The 16,315-nt window shown below is 46.2% G+C and overlaps 1 protein-coding gene across 1 annotated transcript; it reads left to right on the forward strand.

Moving 5' to 3' along the window:
* The first annotated feature begins 471 nt into the window (after nucleotides 1–471).
* LOC147973976 (uncharacterized) lies at nucleotides 472–1,140 on the forward strand. The gene is made up of 2 exons (XM_087524861.1): nucleotides 472–756; nucleotides 847–1,140. The coding sequence occupies exons 1-2, from the start codon at nucleotides 472–474 to the stop codon at nucleotides 1,138–1,140; spliced, it is 579 nt and encodes a 192-aa protein (XP_087380987.1).
* Nucleotides 1,141–16,315: the final 15,175 nt, after the last annotated feature.

Genomic DNA, 16,315 nt, shown 5'->3' on the forward strand with positions numbered 1-16,315 from the left:
GTTGGCCTCCACCAGCCGGCAGGTGGCGACAGTTCAAGATCAACAACCTGAAGGGCAGCCACTTCCCAAGCGTCAGAAAGGCGGCAAGCCGGCCTGGTTGCCTGCCTTCTCCTTTGAGCAGACCCTCAACGCCCCCTGCAAGTTCCACAGCGGTGTGAAGCCATCCAATCATACAAGTCGGAAGTTCCATTGGCTTGTCCGCATCGCCAAGGGAGAAGGACTGCCTCCACCGCCTGCTGGCCCACCGGCTTCGCCTCCCCAGCAGCCGGCCACCCGTCTAGCAATCGGTGCGATCCAAGATGATTATCCGGAAGAGCATGGTGCTTACATAGTCTTCACTAGCGTGGCAGACGATCGGCGTAACCGGTGTCAGCAGCACCAAGAGGTGAACGTCGTCGTGTCAAGTGCCCCTGAATTCATGCATTGGTCTGAAGAGCCCATCAGCTGGAGCCGGGCTGACCACCCGAGGTGATGCCTTCTCCGGGCTCCTACGCTCTGGTGCTGGATGCCACTCTTGCAACAGAGAGGCAAGCGACTCGCTTCTCCCGGATTCTGATAGATGGCGGCAGCAGCATCAACATTCTATATCGCGATACCATAGAGAAGTTAAGCATTAAGGAAAGGCAGCTCCAGCCCAGCTGGACTATTTTCCATGGTATTGTGCCCGGCCTGTCCTGCTCACCAATCGGCAAGGTCAAGATAGATGTCATCTTCGGAGACAAGGATCACTTCCTCCGCGAAGCAATTTGGTTTGAGGTGATGGACCTCGAAAGCCCTTATCATGTACTCCTGGGCCGGCCGGCTCTGGCCAAGTTCATGGCGGTGCCACACTATGCTTACCTCAAGATGAAGATGCCAGGAACCAAGGTCATTATAACGATATCTGGAGACCACGAGAAGTCGGCCGGTTGTGCCGCGGCCTGCAGCCGGCTGGCCGAGTCCCTTGTGATTGCCGGTGAGAAGAAGCTCCTGGACCGGGTGGTGGCCATGACCAGCAAGCAGCCGGACATGTCCCCAGAGCCCAAAGAGTCGGAGACCCAGGGCTCCTTCCAACCGGCCAAAGAAACTAAGAAGATCCCTTTGGACCCTGAGCACCCGGAGAAATTTGCTGTCATAGGTGCCAACCTTGATAGCAAATAGGAAAGCGAGCTCGTCGATTTCCTCTGTGAGAATTGGGACATCTTCGCATGGTCCCCTAAGGACATGCCCAGTGTTCCGACGGATTTCGCCGGGCACAAGTGACATGTCAAAGAAGATGCCAAACCAGTCAAGCAACCCCTCCACCTACTGTCGGTGGAAAAGAGAAGAATGGTTGGTGAAGAGATAGCCCAGCTTCTGGCAGCTGGTTTCATCATGGAAGTGTTTTTTCTAGAATGGCTCGCCGCCGACTCGAGGCACCGGCGGTGCGTTGGGCCGACTGCCCAGAGCCTCGGCAGTCGGCGTCTTCTGGATCACCTCCATCTCCGGGATGACGGTGTCGCCTCCCTCCCTCTCCATGACCGGTTGGTCGTTGTCGTCCTCTCCAGACGGCGCCAAGTCCTCTAGCGCCGGCGGCACGGATCTTAGTGGGATGACCAGCTATGGAGCCTGGCCACCTGTGGCTCCCCCTGCTTGTGCCTTGGCAGCCGCGGCCACCTGGGCCTTGGTCGCCTCCTCCTCCCGGGCCTTCGCCGCGGCATCGGCCTGCGCCTTGGCCGATGCGTCCGCCTCCTCCTGCGCCATCTTCGGGTGGCGCGGCTCGTGGTCCTCCTTGTCGTCGTATGGCCAGTTCTCGTGACTACCGCCTCCTCCTCCCGAGCCGCCTGCTCCACCGCCACCACTCGTGGCATCATCTGCCTCCATGGCGGCCGCCCCCAGATCGGGGTCGTCCACATCACTCACTGCCCGGTCCGACAGGTACCCCCAGCCCTGCGCTAGGATGTCCGCGGCCGGCTGAGTCATAAGAAGATGCAACATGGCCGTCTGGTCAGTCGGCGAAGAAGAGCCCGGCGGACGAAGGAGAGAGCAAGAGTTGGAAAACTTACCGCAGGCGGCGGGTGCATGCGGGTATACGGCCACTTGCCGAACCACCACTTTGACTCTGAGAGTTCGAGGTTCGTGATCTCGTTCACCAGGCGGACCTCCTTGGTGTCCGGCATCTCCTTGGTGCTCAGTTGGCACGGGTCTCGATGCCCGCTCATCTGGCTGATCAGATAAGGCCGGCCTTGAAGAGGAAGAACCCGGCGCTCCACGAAGGCGGTCAGCAGATCGGTGGCCTTGAGGCCCTCCGATTTCGTCATCTCTTGGAGTCAGGTCACAACGGCGGTGGAGGCACCTGACAGTTGCTTTGGCTTGAAGGTCAAGTTGGTGCAAGGCTCGGCTGGCGGGCCGACTTCATTGGCCGACAGGTTGATGAATTCCAGTGCTGGGTTGACGTTCTTCATGTAGAAGTACGACTTCTGCCAGAGCTTGAGGGACTGGATCAAGGCGATGGGCAGGAAGCGGTTGCCGGCTCCTGGGCACTGTACCGTGACAAAGGCGCCGCACTGAGCCGCCTCGTCCTTGGTGGAGAAGCAAAGTTTGGTGTAGAAGAATCCCCCCCATAGCTCGAGAGTGGGGAGAACGCCGAGGTAGCCCTCGCACAGCGTGACGAAGACCGACAGCAGCACCACCGTGTTCGGTGTGAGGTGGTGCGGCTGGAGGTTGTAGAATTGAAGAAAGGAACGAAGAAAGCCGCTCACCGGCAGGCCGAAGGCCCGGAGGAAATGAGAGCGGAAAATGACGTGCTCACCTTCCTCCGGCGCCTGCGAGATCTCCTACGCCGGCGGGACGTGCGTTCGGACGTAGCCCTCGCCGAGCAACCGCCACATGTTGCGTAGAAAGGTGATGTGGTCTTCAATGACATTCGAGCCATCCCAGTCGCCGGCTCGCTCTCGCGCCATGGAAGATCGAGGCCGACGGAGCAACGACGCGGTGGAGAGGCTGGGTTGGTGACAATGGAATGCGACAACACTTCGGCATATCGCGGGAGTGCAGCAGCGGCAAAAAGAGAGAAAAAGAAGAGAAGAGCAAAGGGAGAGGAGGGAGCGCGAGCCAGAGCCGCCCCTCCTCCCCCTACTTATAGCCCTGGGCTACGAAGCCGAGGGGACGGTGTGTGGGGATCGTGGGATTAACTGTGCCCACGACCCCACGACCCCGCATTTACCACGCAGTAACAACGTGAAGTAATCGCGCCCCAAAATCCCAACCATTTGCCTCAGCCGCAGCGGTTCCGCGGGCGTGCCGAGGGCCGGTTGTGGCGGGCCCTAGCCTGCCATGATGTCCCATCACGTGCGTGGGTTGGTAGGCGGCCCGGCCAACGGGCGACATGTGGCGTGCCGCTGGCTGGCGGCAAGATTGGTGCCAGGCCGGCGCGCCACCCAGCTCTGGCCAAGGCGTTTCAAAAACCACCAGGCGGCCCATCTGGTCACGTCCGGCCCCTAGCAGTCGGTGTTCTGGAAGATGAATGAAGCAAGATCAATGGAGCACTCAGAGTAGGAAGCTGCTGTGGCTCCTCGCCTCCCTCAGCCGCGATGCCCCACCAGCTTCGGGGACTACTATCAGATTAATTAGCCACGGGTAGACTCATCAGCCCCCCATGGCCTTTAAAGACATCAGGGCTGACTGCGCCCCTCAAGAATCGAAGATCGAAGTGCCGCCTTATCGCAGCCGGCTGGTCCGAGCGGCCGGCTGCCAGAAGATGGAAAGGCCCAGCGGGCGGCCCCAAGTGCCCTCAAAGTTTGCACCACATTATGACGACGAGAGGGGGCGTGGCTACAGTGCTGTCGGCCACCCCTGAATCCAGGGCCAAGCGTGGCCACAGTGCATCGTCCGCCCGGTGCGGCATTGTTGCCTTGCGGCTCGTGACATAACGCATGGCAGAGAAGGCCATACTCCCATTACAGACTGTCGGTACGGCCCACAGGCGGTGGGCCCTACTTGTTTGCGAGGAGCCAGAGGGCGGCAAACCCAGATTAGTCGGCACGAGAAGAGGCCGGACCCTGACCAGGCGGGAAGTCCGTGCGCCATTAATCAGAAGAGATGAGGAATGGCTATAGTGATCGCCCGCGAGGCGGCGATTCTGTAGCCACGCCTCCCCTAACAAAGCATGCATCATTACCAGCATCGCTACAGTGCTGAGCAGCCGGCTAGACCCGCAAGCGGTGGGTGCGGCTTGTCGGCCAAGTACGAGACAACCAGCATGGCCCACCAAGCAGCGGGTTCCAGCGGCCAGCGGAGAAGCCGACGATCGTAGACACTGACAGACGGGGCAGACACCCGGCCTGATTACCTTTGTACCCCTGGGGGAAGGCCTATATAACCCCCAGGGCACCCATGCAAAGGGTTCAGACCTTAGTTCATTTCACCGACACATATAGGGAGAGGAAGCTAGGGCTATCCTTGTTCTTCTTCCCCCTCTAGAGAGACAGCTCAAGGAGCAAACTTGTACTCACCATTGTTGCTTGAGTGATCATGCGAAAACCCCGTAGAGTAGGACTAGGGGTGTTATCTCCTAGGAGAGCCCCGAACCTGGGAAAGATTCACCGGCGTGCATGTTTGTGCCTTATCCTATTTCCTGGCACCAGCAACGTATTATTAGTCCCCTCCATGATAAACCATCCTTTGGCATATGTTGCACGACACCCCTGACAGGGATTATTCTTGTACATCAAAAACCATGAACCCAAAGTTATTCCATATGAGGCCACCATACCTACCTATATGCGGTATTACCCTGCCATCCTAAGTAAATTTGCATGTGCCACCTCTAAGAAACTTATAAAAATTATCCTTTTTGTGTGCCTGGATCGTTCATGGAACGATAGGAGGTGGTCGATATCTTTCGTGCTAGGCGGGTTATTCTCAGGTTAAGTGTTTATTCACTTGCCATCACACGAGAAAATAGGCGGTAATAGGGATTCCCAGTCGTTAACTAAAAAATGCAAATAATTAAACAAAACTCCCCCGGGACTGATGTTGGTATGGACGGCACCTATTGTTTCGGACAAGCCGTGGAGTGTGATTGATGGTGGAGGGGGAGTAAACCTTTACTTTTATCGCTTGGGAACCGCCACTAGCACGCTTAGGATGGAAGATGTTGATAACTGATGGTCGTGAAGTAAATGAGAAGGGTGCATGTCTCAAAATTTTATTTATCTCTATTTTAAAAATTGAGCTCTGGCGCCTCTGCAAATCACTGCTTCCCTCTGCGAAGGGACTATCTATTTACTTTTATGTTGTCTCATCACCCTCTAAAACAAGCGCCAGAAACTGAGTAGAGCACATCGGTCATGATTTATGCATTGTGTGTAGCTAATGTTGGGTGCATCATGACTGGATCTTTTCTACAATGAATTACAATGTTTAGTCGTTACTTGAACTTTGGAGGTGCTCTGCATTTACGTTTTGCGGTCTCAGAAAGGGCTAGCGAGATACCACTATTGTCATATTATATCATGGTTGTTTTGACAACGCGTTGCCATTTGAGATATCTTATTATTGCTCGCTAGCTGATTATGTCATTGATATGAATCATTATAATATTTAAGATTTATTATCGACATGGTTAGTTATAATGTTGGCTGAAAACCTGGGTGCTATTTAAGTTTATTTATGGAAACAAGAGGAAAAGAGTTCATAAAAGTTTTTTTCACTTTTAGTTTATCAACTTAATTGCTTGAGGACAAGCAAAGGTTTAAGCTTGGGGGAGTTGACACGTCTCCAATGTATCTACTTTTTCTCATGCTTTTCCTCTTGTTTGGACTCTAATTTGCATGATTTGAATGAAACTAACCCCGGACTGACGCTGTTTTCAGCAGAACTACCATGGTGTTGTTTTTGTGCAGAAATAAAACTTCTCGGAATGGAATGATACTGATACGTCTCCGTCGTATCTACTTTTCCAAACACTTTTGCCCTTGTTTTGGACTCTAACTTGTATGATTTGAATGGAACTAACCCGGACTGACGCTGTTTTCAGTAGAATTGCCATGGTGTTGTTTTATGCGCAGAAAACAAATATTCTCAGAATGACCTGAAACTCCACGGAACATCTTAGAAAAAAAAATCCTCGCCAAAGATGAAGACCAGGGGGCCCACACCCTGTCCACGAGGGTGGGGGGCGCCCCCCCCCTCTAGGGCACGCCCCCTACCTCGTGGGCCGCCTGGATGCCCTCCGACGCAAACTCCTACTCTACATATTTGCTTTTGGAGAGAAAAAAATCGAAGAGAAGAAATCATCGCGTTTTACGATACGGAGCCACCACGAAGCCGTAAAACCTCTCGGGAGGGCTGATCTGGAGTCCGTTCGGAGCTCCGGAGAGGGGGATTCATCGCCGTCGTCATCATCAACCATCCTCCATCACCAATTTCATGATGCTCACCGCCGTGCGTGAGTAATTCCATCGTAGGCTTGCTGGACGATGATGGGTTGGATGAGATTTATCATGTAATCGAGTTAGTTTTGTTAGGGTTTGATCCCTAGTATCCATTATGTTCTGAGATTGATGTTGCTATGACTTTGCTATGCTTAATTCTTGTCACTAGGGCCCGAGTGCCATGATTTCAAATCTGAACCTATTATGTTTTCATGAATATATGTGAGTTCTTGATCCTATCTTGCAAGTCTATAGTCACCTACTATGTGTTATGTTCCGGCAACCCCGAAGTGACAATAATCGGGACCACTCCCAGTGATGACCATAGTTTGAGGAGTTCATGTATTCACTTTGTGCTAATGCTTTGTTCCAGTTCTCTATTAAAAGGAGGCCTTAACACCTCTTAGTTTCCAATAGGACCCCGCTACCTTGGGAGGGTAGGACAAAAGATGTCATGCAAGTTCTTTTCCATAAGCACGTATGACTATATATGGAATACATGCCTACATTACATTGATGAATTGGAGCTAGTTCTGTGTCACCCTACGTTATGACTGTTACATGATGAACCGCATCCGGCATAATTATCCTTCACTGATCCGGTGCCTACGAGTTTTCCATATATTGGTTCTCGCTTATTTACTTTCCCGCTGCTACTGTTACAATCACTAATAAATACCAAAAACATTACTTTTGCTGTCTTTACTTTTGTTGCTGCTACCACCACTATCATATTACTTTGCTACTAAACACTTTGCTGCAGATACTAAGTTTCCAGGTGTGGTTGAATTGACAACTCAGCTGCTAATACTTGAGAATATTCTTTGGCTCCCCTTGTGCCGAATCAATAAATTTTGGTTGAATACTCTACCCTCGAAAGCTGTTGCGATCCCCTATACTTGTGGGTTATCAAGACCAATTTCTGGCGCCGTTGCCGGTGAGCATAGCTCTATTCTTTGAGTCACTTGGGATTTATATCTACTGGACACTATGAAGAACTTGAAAGACGCTAAGACAACAATTTATCCCTCAACTATGAGGGGAGGTAAGGAACTGCCATCTAGCTCTGCACTTGATTCACCTTCTGTTATGAGTAAGCTAGCGACACCTAAACCTGCTTCTGCTATTCGTTCCGATATGTCGCATGTTATTGATGATGCCACTTCTGCTATGCATGATACTTATGATGAAACTGCTTCTATGCCTGATACTACTGTGCCCCTTGGTGAATTTCTTGATGAACAAATTGCTAGGGCTAGAGAAAAAGAAATTATTGAATCTGAATACGATGATGATAGTGATGATGAAAATATGCCTGTTATCCCTGAGGGTTATCTTTTTGATATGGAATCTTCTGCCGCTATTTTAGCTTGCAGGGATAGATATGAGCTTAAGAGGTTATTAGTTAAATGGAACAAAGAATCACTTAGAGATAAAATGAAACCCGACCCTGCTTTTGCTACTTCACCTATATGTGTTCCTGATAAGGATTATGAATTCTCTGTTGATCCTGATATAATTACTTTGGTTGAATCTGATCCGTTTTATGGCTATGAATCTGAAACTGTTGTGGCACATCTTACTAAGTTAAATGATATAGCTGCCCTGTTCACTAATGATGAGAGATGGCGTTACTTCTATATACTCAAAATATTTCCGTTCTCATTAAAGGGTGATGCTAAGATATGGTTTAACTGTCTTGATCCTGGTTGTGTGCGTAGTCCCCAGGATATGATTTATTACTTCTCTGCTAAATATTTCCCTGCTCATAAGAAACAAGCTGCTTTGAGGGAAATATACAACTTTGTGCAAATTAAAGAAGAGAGTCTCCCACAAGCTTGGGGGAGGCTTCTCAAGTTACTTAATGCTTTGCCTGATCATCCTCTTAAGAAACCTGAAATACTTGATATCTTTTATAATGGACTAACCGATGCTTCCAGAGATTACCTGGATAGTTGTGCTGGTTCTCCTTTTAGGGAAAGAACACCGGATGAAGCTGAAATTCTATTGAATAATATGTTGACAAATGAAAATAATTGGACACCTCCTGAGCCAGCTCCTGCTCCAATTACTGAGCCTATTCTTAAACCAACTCTGAAGAAGAGAGGTGTTCTATTCCTCAGTCCCGAAGATATGAAAGAGGCAAAGAAATCTATGAAAGAAAAAGGTATTAAAGTTGAAGATGTTAAGAATTTACCTCCTATTGAAGAAATACATGGTCTTAATTCACCGCCTGTTGAAGAAACTTATGATCTCAATTCTTTATTTATTGAAGAACCTCCTAACCCCGATATCCCGACACAGGTAGATATGATAAAGCTGGAGTTCCTCCTACTAAAATTGCTAGTCAATGCTTGGATGAGTTTGATAACTTTATGTTTAAGAAAGACGACTTCAATGCTTATTTTTGTAGACAATTAAGAGAAAATGCTTATATGATTAGACGCTTGGGTGATTATTTGGCTAATATTAAAGGTGAACTTAAACTTGTTAGAAAACATGCTTCTATGGTTACCACTCAAGTAGAACAAGTACTTAAGGCTCAAAAAGAAGTGCTTGATAAAATGAATAGTAAGAAAAATGATTATGCTGTTAGAGTGGCTACTAGAACTGGTAGAATGACTCAGGAACCTTTGTATCCTGAAGGCCACCCTAAGAGAATCGAGCAAGATTCTCAGAGAAATAATATTGATGTTCCTAGTTCTTCTAAAAAGAAGAAAAAGAAAAATGATAGAACTGTGCAAACTTCTAGTGAACATATTGCTGAACCACCTGATAATCCAAATGATATATCTATGTCTGATGCTGAAACACAATCTGGTAATGAACATGAACCTAACGAAAATGTTAATGATGATGTTCATGATGATGATCAACCTAGTAATGACAATGATCTAGAAATTGAACCTGCTGTTGATCTTGATAACCCAGAATCAAAGAATAAACGTTATGATAAAAGAGACTTTGTTGCTAGGAAACATGGTAAAGAAAGGGAACTTTGGGTTCAGAAACGCATGCCTTTTCCTCCAAAACCATCCAAGAAAAAGGATGATGAGGATTTTGAGTGCTTTGCTGAAATGATTAGGCCTATATTTTTGCGTATGCGATTAACTGATGTGCTCAAAAAAAATCCTTATGCAAAATATATGAAGGATATCATTACTAATAAAAGAAAGATATCGGAAGCTGAAATTTCCACCATGCTTGCTAATTATACTTTTAAGGGTGGAATAACAAAGAAACTTGGAGATCCCGGAGTACCTACTATACCTTGCTCCGTTAAAAGAAATTATATTAAAACTACTTTATGTGATCTTGGAGTCGGTGTTAGTGTTATGCCTCTCTCTTTATATCGTAGACTTGACTTGAATAAGCTGACACCTACCGAAATATCTTTGCAAATGGCTGATACATCAACTGCTATACCTGTCGGTATTTGTGAGGATGTGCCTGTTGTGGTTGCAAACGTTACTATTTTAATGGACTTTGTTACACTTGATATTCCCGAGGATGATAGTATGTCTATTATTCTTGGAAGACCTTTTCTTAATACTGCAGGCGCTTTTATTGATTGCAACAAAGGCAATGTCACTTTTCATGTTAATGGTAATGAGCATACAGTACACTTTCCGAGGAAACAACCTCAAGTTCATAGTATCAACTCCATTGGAAAAATTCCATCGATTATAATTGGAGGTTTTGAATTTCCTCTTCCTACTGTCAAAAAGAAATATGATATACTTATTATAGGGGATGTGCATATCCCCGTTGAGGTAACTTAGTGTTATTTGAAATTTCTCCGGTTTCATGATTATCGGAATGAGTTTGTTAACAAGACTTGATCAACCTTGTTAGTGGATTCTTTTTGATGAGCACGAGATGGATGAAACTAGAAGCACAACCTTCTATACCCTCTCTATATTTTCCGTTATTTAGTAGAAATAAAGTAAAATAGTATTTTTCTGTCTGTTTCCTGGCTTATCCGTGTAATATAAAAATATCCCGAAAATAAAAGTCCTCAGAATGACATGCCAATTTAATATGATTTTTTTGGGAATATTTGAGGATTTACTGTGCAAAAATTACCGCGGCAGGAGCTGCCACCTGGCCACGAGGGTGGTGGGCGCGCCCCCCTCTAGGGCGCGCCCCCCTGCCTCGTGGGCCCACGGTGGCCCACCTCCACTTATCCCAGTACCCATCTTCTTCCTCTGTCTCACACAAACCCAAAAAACCAACACAAGCACGAGTTCCAGCCACTTTTGTTGTGATTTTCGATCTCCTAGCTCAAAGCACCTCTCGCAAAACTGCTTGGGGAGACTGTTCCTTGGTATGTGACTCCTCCATTGGTCCAATTAGTTTTTGTTCTAGTGATTTATTCTTTGCAAATTTGTGCTGCATAGGTGACCATGTTCTTGAGCTTGCATGTCAAATTTATATGGTTCCAAGTAGTTCTAATGCTTGATTTAGGCTCTAGGCACTTGTAGGAGTAGTTGCTATCAGTTTTATTGAAGTTGGTTCACTTTTGTTTGAAATTACTAAAAAATTCAGATTATTTCAGAAAAATAATGAGGAGACTTTTGAGGGGTTCATCGAGCCGAAGCTCAAAGGATAAACAAAATGAAGAAGCTCATAGGCCCAAATATAATTTGCCTCGTACCGCGGAGATCCGGCCGTGTGAATGGCCTTCTGATAATTTCTTGAGAGAGGCCGGGATTTATGAGGATTTCTATTCATTGATTAAGAATGCTGGCCTCACCGACCTCGTCCACGACCAACGTCCACAGTATCTCTTACTCACAAATACTTTTGTGCAAAACTTCTACTTTTTCCCTAAAGAATCACCTCCTTTAGTAGAGTTTCATTTATATGACGTTGTGAAGAAAATGCCATTGTCTGAATTTTGCGCAGTCTGCAACATACCTCCTGATGGTATCTTAGAGGAACCACCTCGTAAATAGTTGGAACCATTTATTAATCCTATCTCTATGGGAGAAACCAGGAAGGTTTCTGATGCAAGAATCACTAGCATACATTTTCCTATGTTACGCTATTTTGCTTTATTTGCTAGTCGATGCTTGATTGGTCGTGGGAACTGTGGGAACCTTAGTGTTCCTGATATTATTATTCTGTTCCATGGTTTATACCGCGACAAGACTGTCAGTATGGGCGGAATTATTGTTAGGCGGTTGAGTCTGAACCGTACTAAAGGCCCCATCTTTGGAGGCATTTGTGCTTCTCACCTTGCTGCACACTTTAACATAACTATTAGGCATTATGAGAACGAAGAAAAATTGCTGCCTAATGCTTATCTAGATTATAAGAGCATGATAGCTCATCATTTTCTTATTAAGGACAGGAATGGAGAGCTCAAATATAAGTTATACTTTCATAAACATTATCCTGAAACTATTACGTTGCCTTCTCCTTCTTTGTTTAATTTTGTAGGACCCTACCTCGTTAAGTGGGATGCCGTCCAAGCTTACAAGAATCCTGAACCAGCCCCGGAACAGGAACCACAAGATGAGCCTCCATGACAATCTGTTTATTCTTGGGATCCAGAGATGACTGTCGGCCAGTGGCAGTCAGAGTCTTCTTCTTCATCACAGTATGATCCCAACTATTCTTCGTCGCAGTACGACCCCAGCTACACCTATGGGTATCCGCCAGGCTATCCCTGGCAATAGACCAACGTAGGCCAAAAGCCTAAGCTTGGGGGAGTACGTATTTCTCACCGACATTACATTTATGTTCACACACACTCATTGCTAGATGTCGGTGCTCATACACTTTCACTGTAATATCCATGCTAGTTTATTTTCTTTTTCCTGCTTTCTTCTTTTGTGTTTGTTAAACCTTAAGAAAAACCAAAAAAATTAGTAGTAGTTTATTTTTCAGCTGTAGTAGTAATAAAAAAACCAAAAAATATTTCGCGTTCTTCTTTTGCTTGTTGGGAGCTTTCCCGTTTAAATAGTTTTATTTCTTTTCTTTTCTTTCGGGGTTAGTAGGAGAAGACCATGATTAAGTTGTTGAAGTGGCTCTTATATGCATTATTGTTGATTTAACCCAGAGCCCATATTGCCATGTCTTCTCCTGTTTATTGAATGCTCGCAGATTCCAGCTTAGTCCAATGCACGTACACTCTTATTATTATTCACACCGTTCGGTCCTGCAAGTGAAAGGCAATTAGGATGATATATGATGGACTGACTGAGATAAAAAAACCTGGTATGAACTTGACCTCTTTTGTTTTTGTAAATATGATGAGCCCCTTGTTCTTGATTCAGCTTATTATGAATAAACATGTTTGCAATGACAATTAGAGATCGTAGTTTCTTGTGCCATGCTTGATTAGCTATGAGTTATAATGATTTACCTTGTGTGCCAACATGCTATTGAGATGGTTATGATGTGGTATGATGAGGTGGTATCCTCCTTTTAATGGTTTAAGTGACTTGACTTGGCACATGTTTATGCATGTAGTTGAAAAAAATCAACATAGCCTTCACGATATTTATGTTCATGGTGGATTATATCCTACTCATTCTTGCATCCAATGTTTATTAATTTTAATGCATGTACATGGTTGTTGTCGCTCTCTAGTTGGTCGCTTCCCAGTCTTTTGCTAGCCTTCACTTGTACTAAGCGGGAATACTGCTTGTGCATCCAATCCCTTAAACCCCAAAGTTATTCCAGATGAGTCCACCATACCTTCCTATATGCGGTATCTACCTGCCGTTCCAAGTAAATTTGTATGTGCCAAACTCTAAACCTTCAAATAAACATTCTGTTTTGTATGCTCGAATAGCTCATGTATCAACCAAGGCGGGTTATTCTCAAGAGGAGTGGACTCCGCTCCTCACTCACGAGAAAATGGCTGGTCACCGGGATGCCCAGTCCCATGCTTTATGCAAACCAAATCAAAATTAATTGCAAACAAAACTTCCCCTGGGACCTGATGTATGTTGGAGACACTCGTTGTTTCGAGCATGTCATGGATTGATGCTTGTTGGTGGAGGGGGAGTATAAACTTTACCATTCTATTTGGGAACCGCCTATAATGTCTTTAGCATGGAAGATACCACCATCTCTTAGTTTTTACGTTGACAATGAAAGTATGCCGCTCAAAATGCAATTTATCTCTATTTCAAAATCGAGCTCTGCCACCTCTACAAATCCATGCTTCCCTCTGCGAAGGGCCTATCCATTTACTTTTATGTTGAGTCATCACCCTCTTATTAAAAAGCACTAGCTGGAGAGCACAACTGTCATTTGCATTCATCACTATTAATTTATATTGGGTGTGACTATGATTGGATCTCTTTTACCATGAATTACAATGTCTAGTCAGTCCTTGATCTTTAAAGGTGCTCTGCATTTATGTTTTGCGGTCTCAGAAAGGGCTAGCGAGATACCATCATGTTATATCATATTATGATTGTTTTGAGAAAGTGTTGTCATCCGAGATTTATTATTATGACTTGCTAGTTGATTATGCTATTGATATGAGTAATTATGAGACCTGAGAATTATTGAAAATGTGGTTAGTTATGATCTATGCTGAAAACTTGAATGCTGGCTTGACATAGTTACAACAACAAGAGCAAACAGAGTTTGTAAAAGATTTCTATCTTTCTCTCAGTTTGTCAACTGAATTGCTTGAGGACAAGCAAGGGTTTAAGCTTGGGGGAGTTGATACGTCTCTGTCGTATCTACTTTTCCAAACACTTTTGCCCTTGTTTTGGACTCTAACTTGTATGATTTGAATGGAACTAACCCGGACTGACGCTGTTTTCAGCAGAATTGCCATGGTGTTGTTTTATGTGCAGAAAACAAATATTGTCAGAATGACCTGAAACTCCACGGAACATCTTAGAAAAAATAATAAAAAATCCTCGCCAAAGATGAAGACAAGGGGGCCCACACCCTGTCCATGAGGGTTGGGGCGCCCCACCCTCTAGGGCGCGCCCCCTACCTCGTGAGCCCCGTGGATGCCCTCCGACGCCAACTCCATCTCTATATATTTGCTTTCGGAGAGAAAAAAATCGGAGAGAAGAAATCATCGCGTTTTAAGATACAGAGCCGCCGCCAAGCCCTAAAACCTCTCGAGGGGACTGATCTGGAGTCCGTTCGGGGCTCCGGAGAGGGGGATTCGTCGCCGTCGTCATCATCAACCATCCTCCATCACCAATTTCATGATGCTCACCGCCATGCATGAGTAATTCCATCATAGGCTTGCTGGACGGTGATGGGTTGGATGAGATTTATCATGTATTAGAGTTAGTTTTGTTAGGGTTTGGTCCCTAGTATCCATTATGTTCTGAGATTGATGTTGCTATGACTTTGCTATGCTTAATGCTTGTCACTAGGGCCCGAGTGCCATGATTTTAGATCTGAACCTATTATGTTTTCATGAATATATGTGAGTTCTTGATCCTATCTTGCAAGTCTATAGTCAGCTACTATTTGTTATGATCCGGCAACCCCGAAGTGACAATAATCGGGACCACTCCTGGTGATGACCATAGTTTGAGGAGTTCATGTATTCACTATGTGCTAATGCTTTGTTCTTGTTCTCTATTAAAAGGAGGCCTTAATATCCCTTAGTTTCCAATAGGACCCCGCTACCACGGGAGGGTAGGACAAAAGATGTCATGCAAGTTCTTTTCCATAAGCACGTATGACTATATACGGAATACATGCCTACAATACATTGATGAATTGGAGCTAGTTCTGTGTCACCCTATGTTATGACTGTTACATGATGAACCGCATCCGGCATAATTATCCATCACTGATTTAGTGCCTACGAGTTTTCCATATACTGGTTCTCGCTTATTTACTTTCCCGCTGCTACTGTTACAATCACTATAAAATACCAAAAACATTACTTTTGCTGTCTTTACTTTTGTTGCCGCTACCACCACTATCATATTACTTTGCTAATAAACACTTTGCTGCAGATACTAAGTTTCTAGGTGTGGTTGAATTGACAACTCAGCTGCTAATACTTGAGAATATTCTTTGGCTCCCCTTGTGTCGAATCAATAAATTTAGGTTGAATACTCTACCCTCGAAAGCTGTTGCGATCCCCTATACTTGTGGGTTATCAGATACTTTGCAAGGAATTTTTATATAATATATAAGAATTTCTAGAGCCAAGGCCCACCGGAGAGGGGCCCTTGGGTGGTCACAACCCACCAGGGCGCGCCCCTCTCCTGGCGCACCCAGGTGGGTTGTACCCATCTGGTGGCCCCGCAGACCTCAACCCTGACACTATAAATTCTATTTTTAGAGAAAAAATCAAGGAGAAATAATTATCACGAGTCACGAGACGGAGCCGCCGCCAAGCCCTATTCTTCATTGGGAGGGCAGATCTAGAGTCCGTTTGGGGCTCCGGAGAGGGGGAAGTTCGTTCTTCGTCATCACCAACCCATGGATTTGTGATGCCCTATACTTGTATGTTATCACCCATGGAGTCCCGTTTTGCGGTATGCCACACCCCTCCCGATGAACAGGACCCCCGTTTGGACCGTAGCGCTCAAACGCAAGTCCGTTTCCTCTGTTTTGCGGTACGCCACACCCCTCCCGATCAACAGGACCCCGTTTCGACCATAGGAGGTCCAAGAGAAGTCAGTTTCTTCTGTTTTGCGGTACGCCAGACCCCTCTCGATTAACAGGATCCCGTTTCGACGGTGGCCGGTCAAACACAAGGCCGTTTCCTCCATTCTGTGGTACGCCAGGCCTCATTTCCGTCAACTGTACCGTCCAAGCCGGTTGGCTCCCGATGAACACCACGTATTCCATGGCCTCCTAATGAACACGACGTATTCCGTTGCCTCCCCATGAACACGGGACGATGCAGTATCTCCGTTCTCACCTAGCCATGTACACGAGCACCGGTCGTACGTATGCGCAAGTAG

Source organism: Triticum urartu, chromosome 5A (genome assembly GCF_056163025.1).
Source record: "Triticum urartu cultivar PI428250 chromosome 5A, HENAU_Tu73, whole genome shotgun sequence".
In the NCBI taxonomy this organism is placed as follows: domain Eukaryota; kingdom Viridiplantae; phylum Streptophyta; class Magnoliopsida; order Poales; family Poaceae; genus Triticum; species Triticum urartu.

Bases quoted from the DNA above. Each gene is read 5' to 3' on its own strand.
- LOC147973976 (XM_087524861.1), top strand. From the start codon at position 472: ATGCCTTCTCCGGGCTCCTACGCTCTGGTGCTGGATGCCACTCTTGCA. The intron at 757-846 runs GTGATGGACCTC...GCTTACCTCAAG, and splicing joins GCGAAGCAATTTGGTTTGAG to ATGAAGATGCCAGGAACCAA.